The sequence below is a fragment of the Schistocerca cancellata genome, chromosome 7, assembly GCF_023864275.1.
Source record: "Schistocerca cancellata isolate TAMUIC-IGC-003103 chromosome 7, iqSchCanc2.1, whole genome shotgun sequence".
In the NCBI taxonomy this organism is placed as follows: Eukaryota; Metazoa; Arthropoda; class Insecta; order Orthoptera; family Acrididae; genus Schistocerca; species Schistocerca cancellata.
The window spans coordinates 226,648,362-226,663,656 of record NC_064632.1 but is presented as its reverse complement, the minus strand read 5'-3'; the positions used below and the strand labels follow the sequence as shown (position 1 = coordinate 226,663,656).

Sequence of the window (15,295 nt, the reverse complement as noted above, 5' to 3'; positions counted from 1 at the left end):
CTTAGTAAGAACTGTCAAGCTGACATTCACATTGTTATATCAAAATTAAGAAAGTCTTGTGTATAAGAAGTTCCCTGATAATTAACAGAGAATGTCTCTGAAGAAACTATTTGCATTTATTTTCAAAAATTTAATGTTACGCTGAAGTGTCTTGCTTCCAGTATTATTACAGTCCGCAGAAGAGGAGAAGTAAAAGAGATTTGCTCAGTCGCGGGCAAGAACTTCCTCAATATAAATACTACTTAATAATTATAGCATAGTGGCAAATCAATATGCCGCAAAATAACCACACTCAAAGTGAGGTACATCAGAAACAACACCAAATGAATTGAAGTCAGAGGTGCAATTCATAAAAAATAAGTTTGAACTTAATACTTTGTCTTTGCTAAACACCATCTATAACTTTGTTACATTTTAATAGCTGTATCTCTGCAAGCAATTAAATTTGGACACATTATATGTAATGTTTTACTCAAATTGGTCTACACTACCATCTCCTAAATTATTCACTGCTCCTGCTGAAACACTGTATGTGCAAGCAGCTCCTCAATATATTACAGATACTGATGGAATGAAAACTTTTTTCTCAAAAGAATAAAATAAGGAGAACAACAAATGTAATATTCTGGTAGCCTTAAAACAAACCTGAACAAGTAATCTGTAGCTTCTTAATGGTAGAAGTGCATGCAAGAAAACTAATGCTTTCTCTTACTTACCTTGCCAAGAAGATTCAGTTTTTCACCAAGAAAATATGATGCCAGGACTGCTGCAACCAGTACACTAAGTGCACCAAGTGGCGTTACCAGTGAGGCAGGTGCAAATGCATACGCAGCAAAATTAGCTGCCTCACCCACCCCCACTGTTACACAACAAAAATGAAAATATAAACGTAATCTTATTTCACTTACAGATAAAAGCATGTAAACAAAAGCATATTAAATGCTGTAGAAAATTCTGTAAGCATATTATATTACCTGTCATTACTATACAAAACTGATAAGAAAATGAATACAATCATTCCATATCTGAAGTAACATACTTATTTATAATTTCATAACAAAAATGTAATACCTATTTAATCTCACTAGCTAGTGTGTCTGGATTTCCTGAGTTGTTCCCATTTTGTGTCACTCTTCATGTCATCACCACAATTCAGTTTCTATGTGTTGTAAAACTATAGACTGAACACGCATAATCAAATAGCGCACACCTCCACAGCCAGCCTAAAGAGGTCACCTTGCATTAGCACAGACGGCATAGCAAGCAGTGTTACGCGAAAAACTGCCTTATACAAGCAGATGTGGTGGTGATTGGAAGCTCACCTTTTAGAGTGTACTTTAATGATTAAACTTATTGCACCAATTCTCACTTCATTCAGTGTCTGTGTATCCCTTCAAGTCGAAGTGGAATAAATTTTGGTTGGTGGGAATTCTGATATTGAGTTAGTGCAACATTACAACACTATGGAAGTTAAGTATTCGTACATCACAAATTTTGCAATTGCTTTTGCACACATCTTAAACATTCCACTGTGTGTATTTACTGAGGTGTAATAGACTTCCATCATTACACAGTTTCCTTCTAAATCTTCTCCATTTGAAGCAGTGGGCAGTCAATATCAGATGGTATCAATGCTACCAGAAAGCAAAATCCCAATGCTCTATCCACATTCATAGTAATAAGGAAGCAGCTGTGATCAAATACAGCTTCTTATATTCAATTATCAAGGTGATGCATTCAAGTCTAAATAGTTGAAATATAAAAAAAGTCATTTGCGAATGAGAACTTTTACTTGTTTCCTAGAATGTACTGAAATCTTAACCATGGCTGATAGCAAGTAACTAATTGTTGGGTATACTGCAGTTACTTAAAGACCATACCAAACAGACTGAAAAATCTGAAACATTCTCCTAATTTCAGGCTGCTAAGTCATTTGCAAAAGCATGACACATCAGAATTGTGTGGTATTAGCAGTAAATTAAACATCATATGCTGTACCACAGTCGGTAAGAGCATGGCAGTCCACAGGCAGATCTGCTCAACTGACAAGGACAACTGTGCACACAGTAGTAATTCTAGTTAATATATCAGTACAGCATACCACAATAAGAATCATCACACCTTTCTTGAATGACATCTTCACATAACCCATAAAGGTGTAAAAGTATTTTATTTATCAGCAACTGTATGTCTGCATTTTACAAAATAAAGCCAATATTAATTGCCAAATATGAAAATGAGGCAACTAACATACAATGTTATCATACAGTGTACTTCCTAAATGTTTCACACTAAAAAGTTTGCTAGTTCTTATTGAAGATGAAAGTTTTTACTTCTCCTATAGTACAAACAGCTGTATTTCACAGTGCATGATAGTTTAGAAGTAGTTGACATTTGCATGTAATCATTCTTAATTCAGTATATTTTTCTGTCTGGCTGTTCATAATGGGTTTAACGCTGAAACATGTCCAGCTGTTGATATGTAAAATGTGGTTCAGCTAGGACTACTTTTTTTGTAAAACTGTCATTCAAGAAATATATTACGAGGTAAACTCTGTCAAACGGAAAGACTAATGACACTATATATAACTAACTAGTTACAGGTAAGTTATATGCTATACTTGATGTTATTTGACACACTATTGGTTACTTACTAGACAAAAAGCCGGCCCACCAGAGCCATTCTTTCAGATAGCCAAATCCTCCAGCGCCAGCCCGCACTGAACCAGAACGTGACAATCTCAACAGTGCTTTCTTTTTTATAATAAAACTCGAACCTGAAAAATTGCATTTTATCAAAACAACAACGGCGGGGCGCAGTCCACCAATAAAGCACAGTGTTAAGAATTTCTTGAGTTTTAAAACTAACCGATAAAAGCACTGGAGCTAACAGCAAGCCCTAGCCCTATGTAGTATTGAGTGGTGTCATATGGATGACCAGTAAGAGTCCTTTCTCCGGAAGCTTCAATCATCTTCTCCCAGACACACGGATGAGCTCCAAACGTCAACAAACTGGAACAATTTTCTTTTCTGATTTAAGAGCATATAGTAGAACATACCAAATTTAAAACACAAAACAAAACTGTTGCTTTACTTTTAGTTACACAAACACTAAAATTCCATCTGTCACGTACTATAATCACATGTTACGATAAATTGCACGCATTGACAACACAAACCAGCAGACAGCCACACCTCCCCCACCACAGCCATGAATATGCAGTACAGCCAACCTATACACGTACACAATTTCGTTGCTACAGCAAGTGAGCGCTATGTCTCACGCTTAATTTCCACAGGGAACAAAACTTGCACATCTACCCCATATTATGGCGTTAGAAGCCAATTATTCACACGCGCGGTCGGAATTAGTAATGATACGGTTTTCCAGATGGTGTCAACAGAAGTAATTTGTGTGAGGATTATGACAGGGAGTGGTGCTCGACAGTCCTGCAAACCAATATTTAAACCACTTAATATACTACTTCTACCGTGTATATTTATTGTTGACACACTAATGTACGTAAAAAAAGTATATGATTGGAAATGATGATAATACTTAAAAAAACAAAGATATACATGATTATAATACTCGAATAAAATATAACTTGCATGTACCCCCAGCCACTAGCAGTTTGTATCAGAAAGGTACATGCTATCTGGGTATTAAACTCTATAATAGACTATCAAATAGTATAAAATGCTTACAAAATATTAGTGCTTTTGAAAGATCTGTCAGAGAATATCTACAGTACCACTGTTTCTACCCAGTAAAGGAATACTTGGACTAGAATAACTGTTAAGAACAAAAGCTACTGTAATTTGTAAGAACTACGACTATTGAAATTGGTAGCATGTTGAAAAATGATTATTTAAATATGTATCATTTTGAACTTAGTAATAAGTCCAATATCATCCTGTACACTGTACAACATATCATCAAAGGACTCAATAAATAAATAAATAAATAAATAAATTTGGTTGTACTGATTAAGCTTAGCAGCCAACAGAAAAGTTAATGAAGGTATCACTGAGGCCCCACCCCCAAATATTAGAAACGAAAGTAAATACCTCACAGAAAATATTGCAGACGTGATGATGATGAAGTCCCATACTTCGTGACGGAGCGTAGGGGAACGATGCGGGAGACCCGCACCGCCGTACTAGGCAAGGTCCTAGTGGACGTGGTTTGCCATTGCCTTCCTCCGACCGTAATGGGGATGAATGATGATGATGAAGACGAGAAAACAACACCCAGTCATGTCGAGGCAGGAAAAATCCCTGACCCCGCCGGGAATCCGAACCCGAGACCCCGTGCTCGGGAAGCGAGAACGCTACCGCGAGACCACGAGCAGCGGACTTGTCAAATACGCTAATAAAAGAATTTGACAGGAAACGAAGTAGGGTTTGAAAATCACTTTCGAGTAAGTAAGCCAAATTTTACATTCTTTTCAACTGTGTTTCTTCTTCTACACAAAAGTCAAAATCACGTACGCGAGATATCATCCCACAGTAACAGTGAGTTGTCTGGTAAATGGAGATATTCTTCCTAGGAAAGCTTGGAGACAGAATCACTCAGGAACGTTGCGTGGCCGGCAGACAACAGGTCAACCTTCGACTGGAATTAGTCAATGGACTGAGCACACTCTTCAGCCGATTGCCGCTGTAAGGACGTTCGATCTGTTTAGCGTAGAACCTTTGTCTTGTGACGATGAAATGGGCACACTGAGGCGACTTCGTTCTGGATTATGGTGAGATGGTCCCTGTCGTGCATGCTTACTATGCATTTGTGTTTATTTATTTCCTGTCCATATAACAAAAAGTTTTCGGACATTGTCAAGAAAATTTAGCTTACGTTACACATATACAGTCAAGTATTTACATTCTTTCATAACATCATATGGATCAGACACATGTCTGTATACACTATTTTTCAAAAGGGCACTACAAGTAGATTCCTCTATAGTGTAACACAATTTGGCTTATATTTATAATAGTACAGCACACTTAATACAGTGTATAATTACATTCTTTCATACCAGTGATAGATCGGAGACATTGTCTGTATACACTGTTTTCCAAAATGGCACTACAACTTAAAGTCCTCTATAGAGTAACAACACTTCTCTATTAATAATTGCTTCAGTCTACTCTTTAGCATATTTAGATTTGCTTTCTTGAGTTCACAGGGTAGTGCATTGTAGAAAATTGTTCCCATTCCATGTGGGCTGTGCCTTTTTATTGGTCACAATTCTATGAAAATTTTCCCTTCCCGTGTATCATAGTTGTGTACATTAATGTTTGTCATATTAAATTCAGGATTTTGTTTCATGAACATGACTGTCTGCAGTATATATGTGGAGTACACCGTAAGAATGTCCGTCCTCGGTAGCTAAGCAGTCAGCGCGACAGACTGTCAATCCAAAGGGCCCAGGATCGATTCCCAACTGGGTCGGAGATTTTCTCCACTCAGGGCCTGGGTGTTGTCCTAATCATCATCGGATCGACGCGCAAGTCGCCGAAGTGGCGCCAATTCGAAAGATTTGCACCAGGCGAACGGTCTACCCGATGGGAGGCTCTCGTCACACGACATTTCATTTCACCGTAATAATTTTATATTTTCTAAAGATGTCTCTACAATGCTCCTTCTTCTTTACCTTGGCTACCATTCTTATTGCCTTTTTTTGTAATTTAAAAAGTCTATCTATATGAACTGCTGATGCCCCACCCCATATCTCAATACCATACTGAAGGTGCGGATGAATCAACCCAAAATATATTTGCCTTAAAGTATCATGGTCCAAGAAGGCTGAGACCCATTTCAGGAGATACACATTTCTACTGATTCTCTTGCAAATATTATCTACATGTTCTTTCCATGATAAGTGTTCATCAACGATGCCCAAAAATTTATGTGAATTAAATCCCCAATGGGGATTTAAAAACAGTATCAGTTATGGCAGCTTTATAACTGAGGATGAACTTCATTATTACCGTTTTGTCTTTATTTACAAGAAGCTTGTTTGCTGTAAGGTATGTGGACAGAGTATGGAAACTGATCTCAGTACTGTTAGCTGCAGACTGCATATCACTGCCACAGCTGATGAAGGATATGTCATTGGCATAGCTTACAACCATGCAATTTTGGGGTTCAAATAAGTTATTTACATATACAAGGAACAGAAAAGGCCCTAGTTTGCTTCCTTGAGGCACGCCACATTGAAATGTACTAAAGGTTGATTTTGTTGTTAGGAGCTGCTCATTATTTTTATAAGTTAGCTTTACACACTGTTTCCTGTCTTTCAAATAGGAGGTAGGTGTAATAGTACGTTAAAGGTTTCTTCAAATTACAGGACATTAAGCCGGGTTCACACACGTACATAATGTGGTGCCACAGCCTGTGGCCTGCTGTAGTGGCACCATGAGCTACTGTTCATACAGGACGCCACAAATTCTTCTAAGTTGCACAGTTTTCCATACGGTATCAATTAAAATCATGAGAGCTGGAATGACCATATAAAATTAATTGTTGGTAAGGCGGGTGCCAGGTTGAGATTCATTGGGAGAGTCCTTAGAAAATGTAGTCCATCAACAAAGGAGGTGGCTTACAAAACACTCGTTCAGCCTATACTTGAGTATTGCTCATCAGTGTGGGATCCGTACCAGGTCGGGTTGACAGAAGAGATAGAGAAGATCCAAGGAAGAGTGGCGCGTTTCGTCACAGGGTTATTTGGTAAGTGTGATAGCGTTACGGAGATGTTTAGCAAACTCAAGTGGCAGACTCTGCAAGAGAGGCGCTCTGCATCGCGGTGTACTTTGCTGTCCAGGTTTCGACAGGGTGTGTTTCTGCATGAGGTATCGAATATATTGCTTCGTCCTACTTATACCTCCTGAGGAGATCACGAATGTAAGATAAGAGAGATTCGAGCGCGCACGGAGGCTTTCCGGCAGTCGTTCTTCCCGCGAACCAAACGCGAGTGGAACAGGAAAGGGAGGTAATGGCAGTGGCATGTAAAGTGCCCTCTGCCACACACCTTTGGGTGGCTTGCGGAGTATAAATGTAGATGTAGAATGTTATAGTGCAAGTTATGACCTAAGAGCTGTGACAAGAGTTAAATACAAGGAAGACGAAATCCAAATGCTGAATCCGTAAATATATTTTGCACAATGGAAACAATCACTCTGTGACGAAAATGCTGTCTGCGATAGCAAACTAACCAACAGCTGACATGTAAATATCAGCTGCAGACACGCCACTCTTCCAAGATTTTAGAACCTCATTGCATTTGTTGATATAGGCAATCTGAATAACTAATTTTCAGTTTAACAGCTCCCACATCACACTCTGGAGCTATTTCCTGCATATAATCCACAAATTACAAAGTTTATACAACTCGTTTTTTTTTAGATCTATTAAGTTTATTTATTCATTCCTTCCGGGATATGTCATTGATACACACACAAACACACACTGCTGCACAAAATCAAATATTGTTTGCTGTTCTTGTAGTTCTAGAAGCTGTGAAAGTGTACCTGCCGACCATTGTTTTCACTTTTTTCAGAAATAACATAAAAATGCACTGAAATCGAATGTAGTACAGTTGCAATTACTGCACGATAACTGTGACAGAATGCTCGTGTTCCGTAATACTGCCGCCAGGGAGTAGTGATAATAGGAAAGTGGCTCAATAAAGTACAACTAACAGGAACTTTTTGTGGTGTCACGAAAGTTGCGTCTACTAAGTTGCGCCGCTAAAAACTAAGAGTTCATACATGCAACTGCAATGCAGGTGCTGTGGCATCACTTTCGCTGCGTGTGTGAACCCGACTTTAGATTTCTTTCCGGAAGATACTTTGCAGTCGTATTTAATGTGGGTAATGTTAAGCCTGGTTTCCACAGGAACGAATTACTTACATGTGTATTCTCCCACCAACATTCATGTTAGTCAACTCATATGTGAAAGCACCCTGATTGCACACCATCATGTCATCTAACGGGTTGGTAAAGAAAGTTAAAAGGCGTTTTACTTTATTGTACGATGTCGCTTTCCCCACCATAGCCTACAAGCTTCAGCAACTGCCAGTAGATGAATCTGCTTTCATTCTGCTCTGGTTCGTTCGACAGCACAGGTCTAGAATTGGTTGTTAATGTATGTGAAAAGTTAGAGCCAGTCCAAAATTATGGACTTAGCCTTTAACTAAGTAAACAATTTTTCTTCCAAAGAGGCAAAATGTTCCTAAGCAGTGTGATAGGAACTCCTTCTTATCACTTATTCGTAAAGGAGAAACACATCACAGTTTGAAGTGTCTAAATGGATTAAAAAGTATTGTAACTGAGTGTGTCAACTTTCTGAGATTCATGTAACTGCAGAGCAGTCAATTTTGTTAAAGGTGTTTTTTATTTCAGTACTGAGTGTAAATACACTGAAGCGCCAAAGAAATTGGTATAGGCATGCATATCTTCGACCATAAATATAATAGACTGGCCCTGACGTCATTTTCGTGGCTCCAACATCTCAGGGGCTAAAGTCACGTGAATGTTGGCAAAACATGGTTGTTTCGTGTTGCGCTTATGGCTGTACTCAGTGTTTTGTCGGGGGAAATGGCATTACATTTCACGTGTAAGTGTTCCTATGACAGTGCAGATGCGTTTATTGAAATCTGCTGACGTGATTTTTATACGTTTTTTACACTTGAAATAGAGTATCACGTAAATTAAAGTGTTGAAAGCGATGCCTGTAAAGTCAGACTCACATTACATTTTGGAAAGCATCAGTGATAATTCGGTTACAGAAGTAAGTATAGCTGTTTCTTGTTCCTACTCGTAGGTTCCCTAAGGATGAAAACCGAAGGCAGATTTGGATACAGGCCCTGAAACGGAAAAACTTTATGCCATCTGCACATACGCGCCTTTTTGTATATACAAGTGAAATTATAAGTAGGTAAGAGCACCTATAGTCGACACATGAAGAGAATTTTTTTCTACCTTCTAATACTATTAAATAAATGTAGGCTCCAAAATTATTTTCTGAAACTTCAAAGTCTCACCTTTCATCTAAAATAGCATTTTTTTAAACTGATAGTTTAAACTTTTCTAAAAATAGTAGGAACTGAACCTTTGAAGTGCACCTAAAATTGATACGCTAAAATGGACCTGCTCCTAATTTTGGCACCTATAGTTGAAATAATTCCCATAACCCATTTTCTTTTATAAGTGACTAGAGCACAAAACGCGGCGAATCCAATGTTTAAAGTTTTGACACGAGCCCACTCTTACTGTTTAAAAGAATTCTAACGACATTTTACTTTAATTGATAGTTTATAGTAATTTCGCCCCACTGCACACCAGAGGAGCGTTCGATGTATTTGTTAGATTTTATAAATGGTACTGTGAACAAATCCAGGTCAAGTGTAGTTCTGACATAATTTTTCGCTAATAAAAAAGTAATTTTTGTTGGAAGCGTTTGGCAGTCAACTGAGAAATGTGGGTAAAATACGATACAAACATAGGATGGCAGACCGCTGGTTTGAAATCCCGCCACGTTTTGCCAACAGTCACGTGGTTTATGTTGGAGCCACACCAGCCCTATAGCTTCTGCACAGCAAGGCCAGTCTACTAGTATCTATGGTCGAAGATGCATATTCAAATACAGAGATATGTAAACAGGCTGAATATGGTGCTACGGTCGGCAACATCTATATAAGACAAAACGTGTCTGGTGCAGTTGTTAGATCGGTTACTGCTGCTACAATGGCAGGTTGTCAAGATTTAAGTGAGTTTGAACGTGGTGTTATTGTCGGTGCACAAACGATGGGACACAGCATCTCCGAGGTATTGATGAAGTGGGGATATTCCCGTACAACTATTTCACAAATGTACCATGAATTTTAGGAATCTGGTAAAACATCAAACTCCCACATTGCTGCCACCGGAAAGAGATCCTGCAACAATGGGACCAATGACAACTGAAGAGAATTGCTCAACATGACAGAGGAACCCTTCCACAAATTGCTGCAGATTTCAATGCTGGGCCATCAACAAGTGTCAGCATGTGAACCATTCAATGGAACATAATCGATATGGGCTTTCAGAGCCAAAGGCCCACTCATGTACTCTTGATGACTACATAACAATGCTTTATGCCTCACCTGGGGCCGTCAACACAATAGTAGGTGCAAAGTTTGGTTACAAAATTAAGTACTGTGCAAGCAAAATGCATATTAACAGTATGTATGACCTATGACTGGAAACATGTTGCCTGGTCGGACGAGTTTTGTTTCAAATTGTATCGAGTGAATGGATGTGTATGGGTATGGAGACAACCTCATGAATCCACTGAACCTGCATGTCAGCAGGGAAGTGTTCAAGCTGATGGAGGCTCTTTTGGGGCATGTGCAGTTGGAGTGATATGGGCCCCTGATACGCACTAGATACGACTCTGACAGATGACACATATGTAAGCATGCTGTCTGATCGCATGCATCCCCTCATGTCCAATGTGCATTCCGATGGACTTGGGCAATTACAGCAGGACAATGCGACCCCTCCCAAGCATCCAGAATTGCTACAGACCAGCTCCAGAAACACTCTTCTGAATTTAAATCTTCCGCTGTCCACCAAACTCCTGAGTCATGAACATTATTGAGCATATTTGGGATGTCTTACAACATGCGGTTAAGAAGAGATCTCCACCTCCTCGTACTTTTACGGATTTATGGACAGCCCAGCAGGATTCATGGTGTCAGTTGTCTCCAACATTATTTCAGACATTAGTCAAGTCCATGCCACGTCGTGTTGCTGCAGTTCTGTGTGCTCACGAGAGCCCTATACGATATTATGCAGGGGTACTAGTTTCTTTGGCTCTTCAGTGTATTGCTATGAGATGGAAACTTATTTGAGGCTTTAGAGATTTAAAGCTATTCTTGAATCTCATTAAAACTCTGTGTGAATATAACAGGGTCTGTACTGGCGCTATCATTCAGTAATGACAGTTTTGCACAGTAGTAGGTGCAAAGATTGATTACAAAATTAAGTACTGTGCAAGCAAATCGCATATTTACAGTATGTGTGACCTATGAGACTATGATTATGAAAATGAAAACAAAGCTGAACTGTTGAGACAAGAACCTTGCTTTTCGATGTATCTTCAGTGTATTATAGATAACATAAAAATTTAGAAATAGTACCCTTCAGAATGCACTAGTTGCCAGGTATTTGAATATTACTTGTAATTTAATGCAACCTGGTGCGGCACTTCACATATGTGTTACAGAGCCAGAAATATGGCTCATAAAGGTTTCCAAATTGATTTTACTCATTCGCAAATGATGTTTGAACGAAATGTCGTCCTTGGCATATAACTCCCTTATTAGTGCATTGGACATTCCCAAACCAATCCTACAGCATGCCCATTTCCATACACAACATTTGTCGTTTCCATTTTTTCTTCAGCAATGTCAACAGAAGCATTCTTGAACGTTGTTCTTGTGAAGATATGGAAAAAATTAAATGAAGAAAGATCAAAGGGAGAGAAAAATAAGTTTGTAAAAATCCCAAGCTATATTCACTCTGAATATGTAACACCAAGTGGAAGCAATGCAGAATTTGTCAATGAGACAAAATTCCTAGGGATTCACATCACTGACACATCCACATGGAAAAATAACAAAGAAATGATTAGTTTCTATCCAAGCAAAGTTTGTTTTATGTTCCACACAGTGAGGGATGAGCTAACTGCCAGCTCGCTTCCTTTACAGGTACCACAACTTAGTATGTATGGAGAAGACTTCCTCTTCCTACTAAAAAAGAAAATCACGTGAAATAAGAAAGAAATTATCAGATCCAAAGTAAATCAAATGATTACATCTACATATATACTCTGAAGGCCGCTTTGCGGTGTGCGGCGGAGGGTACTTTGTGTACCAATTATTTCTCAACGAATAGTTCGTGGGAAGAATGATTGCCGCTAAAACTCCATGTGGGTTCTAATCTCTCTAGTTTTATCTTCAAGGTCTCTTCACGAGGTATACGTAGGAAGAAGCAATATATCTGCTGACTCTTCTAGAAACGCATACTCTTGGAACTTTAACAATAAACCGCACTGTGGTACAGCGTATGCCCCTGGAGTTGGTTGAACGTCTGTGACGCTTTTGTACTTGCTAAATGAACCCATAGCAAAATACGGCACTCTTATTTGAATCTTCTGTATTTCCTCTATCAGCCCTACCTGGTATGGATTCCACACTGATAGCAATGTTCAAGCACTGGTCGAAGAAGTGTTTTGTAAGCTATTTCCTTTGTTGATGGGCTACATCTCCTGAGGCTTCTTCTAGTGAATCTGAGACTGGCATCTGCCTTACTCGCAGTTAGTACACTAATGGCCATTAAAATTGCTACACCAAGAAGAAATGCAGATGATAAACAGGTATTCACTAGACAAATATATTATACTAGCCCTTCTAATACCGAGTATTTTTTGTTACACTGAGTACCATTGGGGGTCTTTAGTGACCCCAATGGAATTTATTTTTTATTAAGGATAGTTTTAATAATGGTAGAATAAAATCACAATCCTTATTTTTTCCACAATCTAAAACATGATGTTAGTGACATTACATTAAATTAAAAACCATATTTTTTTAAATTATTTATTTCCATATAATTTACAAACAATTCTCATGAAACTACAAACATTTTTGATTAAATTATGAATTGACATTTATGACACATTACACTTACAGCAATAAATTGCAGAGTGGTTTTTACTCACAGAACATCCACATTTTGAACATTTATCGGTGAATTTTCTATCCTCCAACCTTTTACAAAACGGACACCTTCCTCTTTTTTTTGTCTGTACTGTTGATGGAAGTATTGGGGAAATAATTTTGTCTGGCTTTCTTCCGACGAGCTAATTTCCTAATTCTATGAGAAATGCCCGTCTCTTGTAGTTGGTCCTTTCTGCGCAGTCTGGTGTAAGATGTAGCCATATGATAAATGCATTCAGTGCACTGATATCAATCATGTTGTAAAATAATACCATTGGCCACCTTCTGCTCATCCTCTTTGTAGTGTGCGTTCTAACCAGCTTTTTCATGGTATCTACTCCTGAATTTGTTGTCTTATAATCCAGAATCATTACTGGCTTGTGTTCTTCACGATCTTCCACTTCCTTCCATGAATGCATTCTACTGAGCAAAATTACAACTTTTCCCTTTTTCAGACAATATGAAACAATTGAAGCATGCTCTTGGAATCCAAAAATAGATGAATATTTGACTCGACCTTTGGTCTGAGTGAAAGCTTATGGTAGTTCTCCTTTATTTTTTCTAATTGTTCCTAAGAGTGTGAGATTGATTTTCAGAAGTTCTCTCGCCAAATTAAGGCTAGTGAAAAAGTTGTCAGTTGTTACATTTCTACCACTGTTTTCCAAGCCTTTCATCATATCTAAAGCAACTCTCTTGCCTTGACCAACTTCACGAGATTCATTTTCTTGTCGACCAGTGTAAACTTGTCGATTGAGGACGTAAGATGTTGCACTATCACATACAGCCCATAATTTCAACCCATATTTTCCTCGTTTTGAAGGAATATATTGCCGAAATGAACATCTACCACGAAATGCCACATGTAAGCTTCTTGAAATGTGTGTACCCACATTTCAAATATTTCTCTAATGGGATCCAGCTTGTCAGGAGCACGGTTGTGACGTCTCACATCTGCGTCATCAAATCGGATGTACCTTGAAATTTGCGTAAAGCGATTTCTAGCCATTGCTTCACTAAAAATGGGTCTATCATTCTCTTTGTTCCACAGATGGGCCTTGTAAGCACCTACTACCGTAAACAAGACTACCCTCTTTGTTAGTCCACTTTAGAATTACATCAACAATTTTTCTCCTAAGAAACAACTGAAAAGCTGATATGGAGTCTACATTTTTCACTGCGAATTTTGTTGGACCTGGCTTTACTGGCAATATGTTCCATCTCTCTTCTCTTCCACAAGCTCTTCTCAACTCGTGTTTGTGCCACAATTCTTCTTTGTTTTTAGACCTACACAAAATACAAAATAAAAAATACAAAGGCTATATCTTGGCGCTAGATCGTAACCCACATTTATAAAAATACAATGTGTACTTAAATATAAGTCAGAAATATGTGTTACTTCTTGTTCCGGCTGGACATATGCACTGTCCAAATCTTCTTCTGAACTTCCGTCTGATTGAGGAATATTCTCTTCTAAGACGTCAAATTCTCCATCGCTGCATGAGACATCAGAAACTATATTGCTAATATCACTATTTGATTCTCCAGATAGAGGATTATCCTGCAGTAATACTTCAAACACTTCATCTTCGGAAAGGTGACGAGACATTTTCCACTAAATGCAACACATGCAATAGTAGTCTCCACTTGTATGGAACAAATAACTGTCGGCTTATAAAGTATTGGTAACAATCACACATTACAACAATATTTACAAGACTAAAACAAAGGAAATACAGCAACAGTTACGGATTCAATGCAGCATTTTTGGGTAATAATACCGCAAGAGAGAAATGGGGTCGCGTTTAACCCAATGGTATTCAGTGGTTCTCTCTTGATTTTCTGCAAAACTAAATATTTTCAAAAAGTTATATTAATATATTACGAACACATTACTTAATTCAGGAAAAGTCCAAATTTTTCATAATTTTTAGGAATAGGAAATAAGGTATATTTTACAGAAAATTACGGCCTGGGGTCATTATAGACCCCACGGTATTAGAAGGGCTAGAACTGAATGTGATTACATTTTCACGCACTTTGGGTGCATAGATCCTGAGAAATCAGTACCGAGAACAACCACCTCTGGCCGTAATAACGCCCTTGATACGACTGGGCATTGAGTCAAACAGAGCTTGGATGGCGTGTACAGGTACAGCTGCCCATGCAACTTCAACACGATACCACAGTTCATCAAGAGTAGTGACTGGCGTACTGTGACGAGCCAGTTGTTCGGCCACCATTGACCAGCCGATTTCAATTGGTGAGAGATCTGGGGAATGTGCTGGCCAGGTCAGTAGTCGAACATTTTCTGTATCCAGAAAGGCCCGTACAGGACCTGCAACATGCGGTCGTGCATTATCCTGCTGCAATGAGGGTTTCGCAGGGGTCGAATGAAGGGTAGAGCCACGGGTCGTAACACATCTGAAAAGTAACGTCCACTGTTCAAAGTGCCGTCAATGCGAACAAGAGGTGACCGAGACGAGGCACCCCATAGCATCACGCCGGGTGATAGGCCAGTATGGCGAAG

The 15,295-nt window shown here is 38.7% G+C and overlaps 1 protein-coding gene across 3 annotated transcripts in view; it reads right to left on the bottom strand.

The window, feature by feature from the left end:
• The window catches only part of LOC126091862 (magnesium transporter NIPA2), a 140,683-nt gene that overhangs the window by 62,315 nt on the left and 63,073 nt on the right, over window positions 1–15,295 (bottom strand). Inside the window, exons 1-4 of one of the 3 annotated variants that reach the window (XM_049907137.1) lie at window positions 3,095–3,205; window positions 2,870–3,012; window positions 2,655–2,777; window positions 717–859 (exon numbers count right to left, since the gene is read on the bottom strand). In XM_049907137.1, the coding sequence (XP_049763094.1) occupies window positions 717–859; window positions 2,655–2,777; window positions 2,870–2,972 (369 nt within the window). In that variant the 5' untranslated portion in view covers window positions 2,973–3,012; window positions 3,095–3,205. Of the gene's footprint in view, window positions 1–716; window positions 860–2,654; window positions 2,778–2,869; window positions 3,013–3,094; window positions 3,206–15,295 lie in introns of those variants that run through there. The other 2 variants (XM_049907139.1, XM_049907140.1) reach the window with 2 other exon arrangements.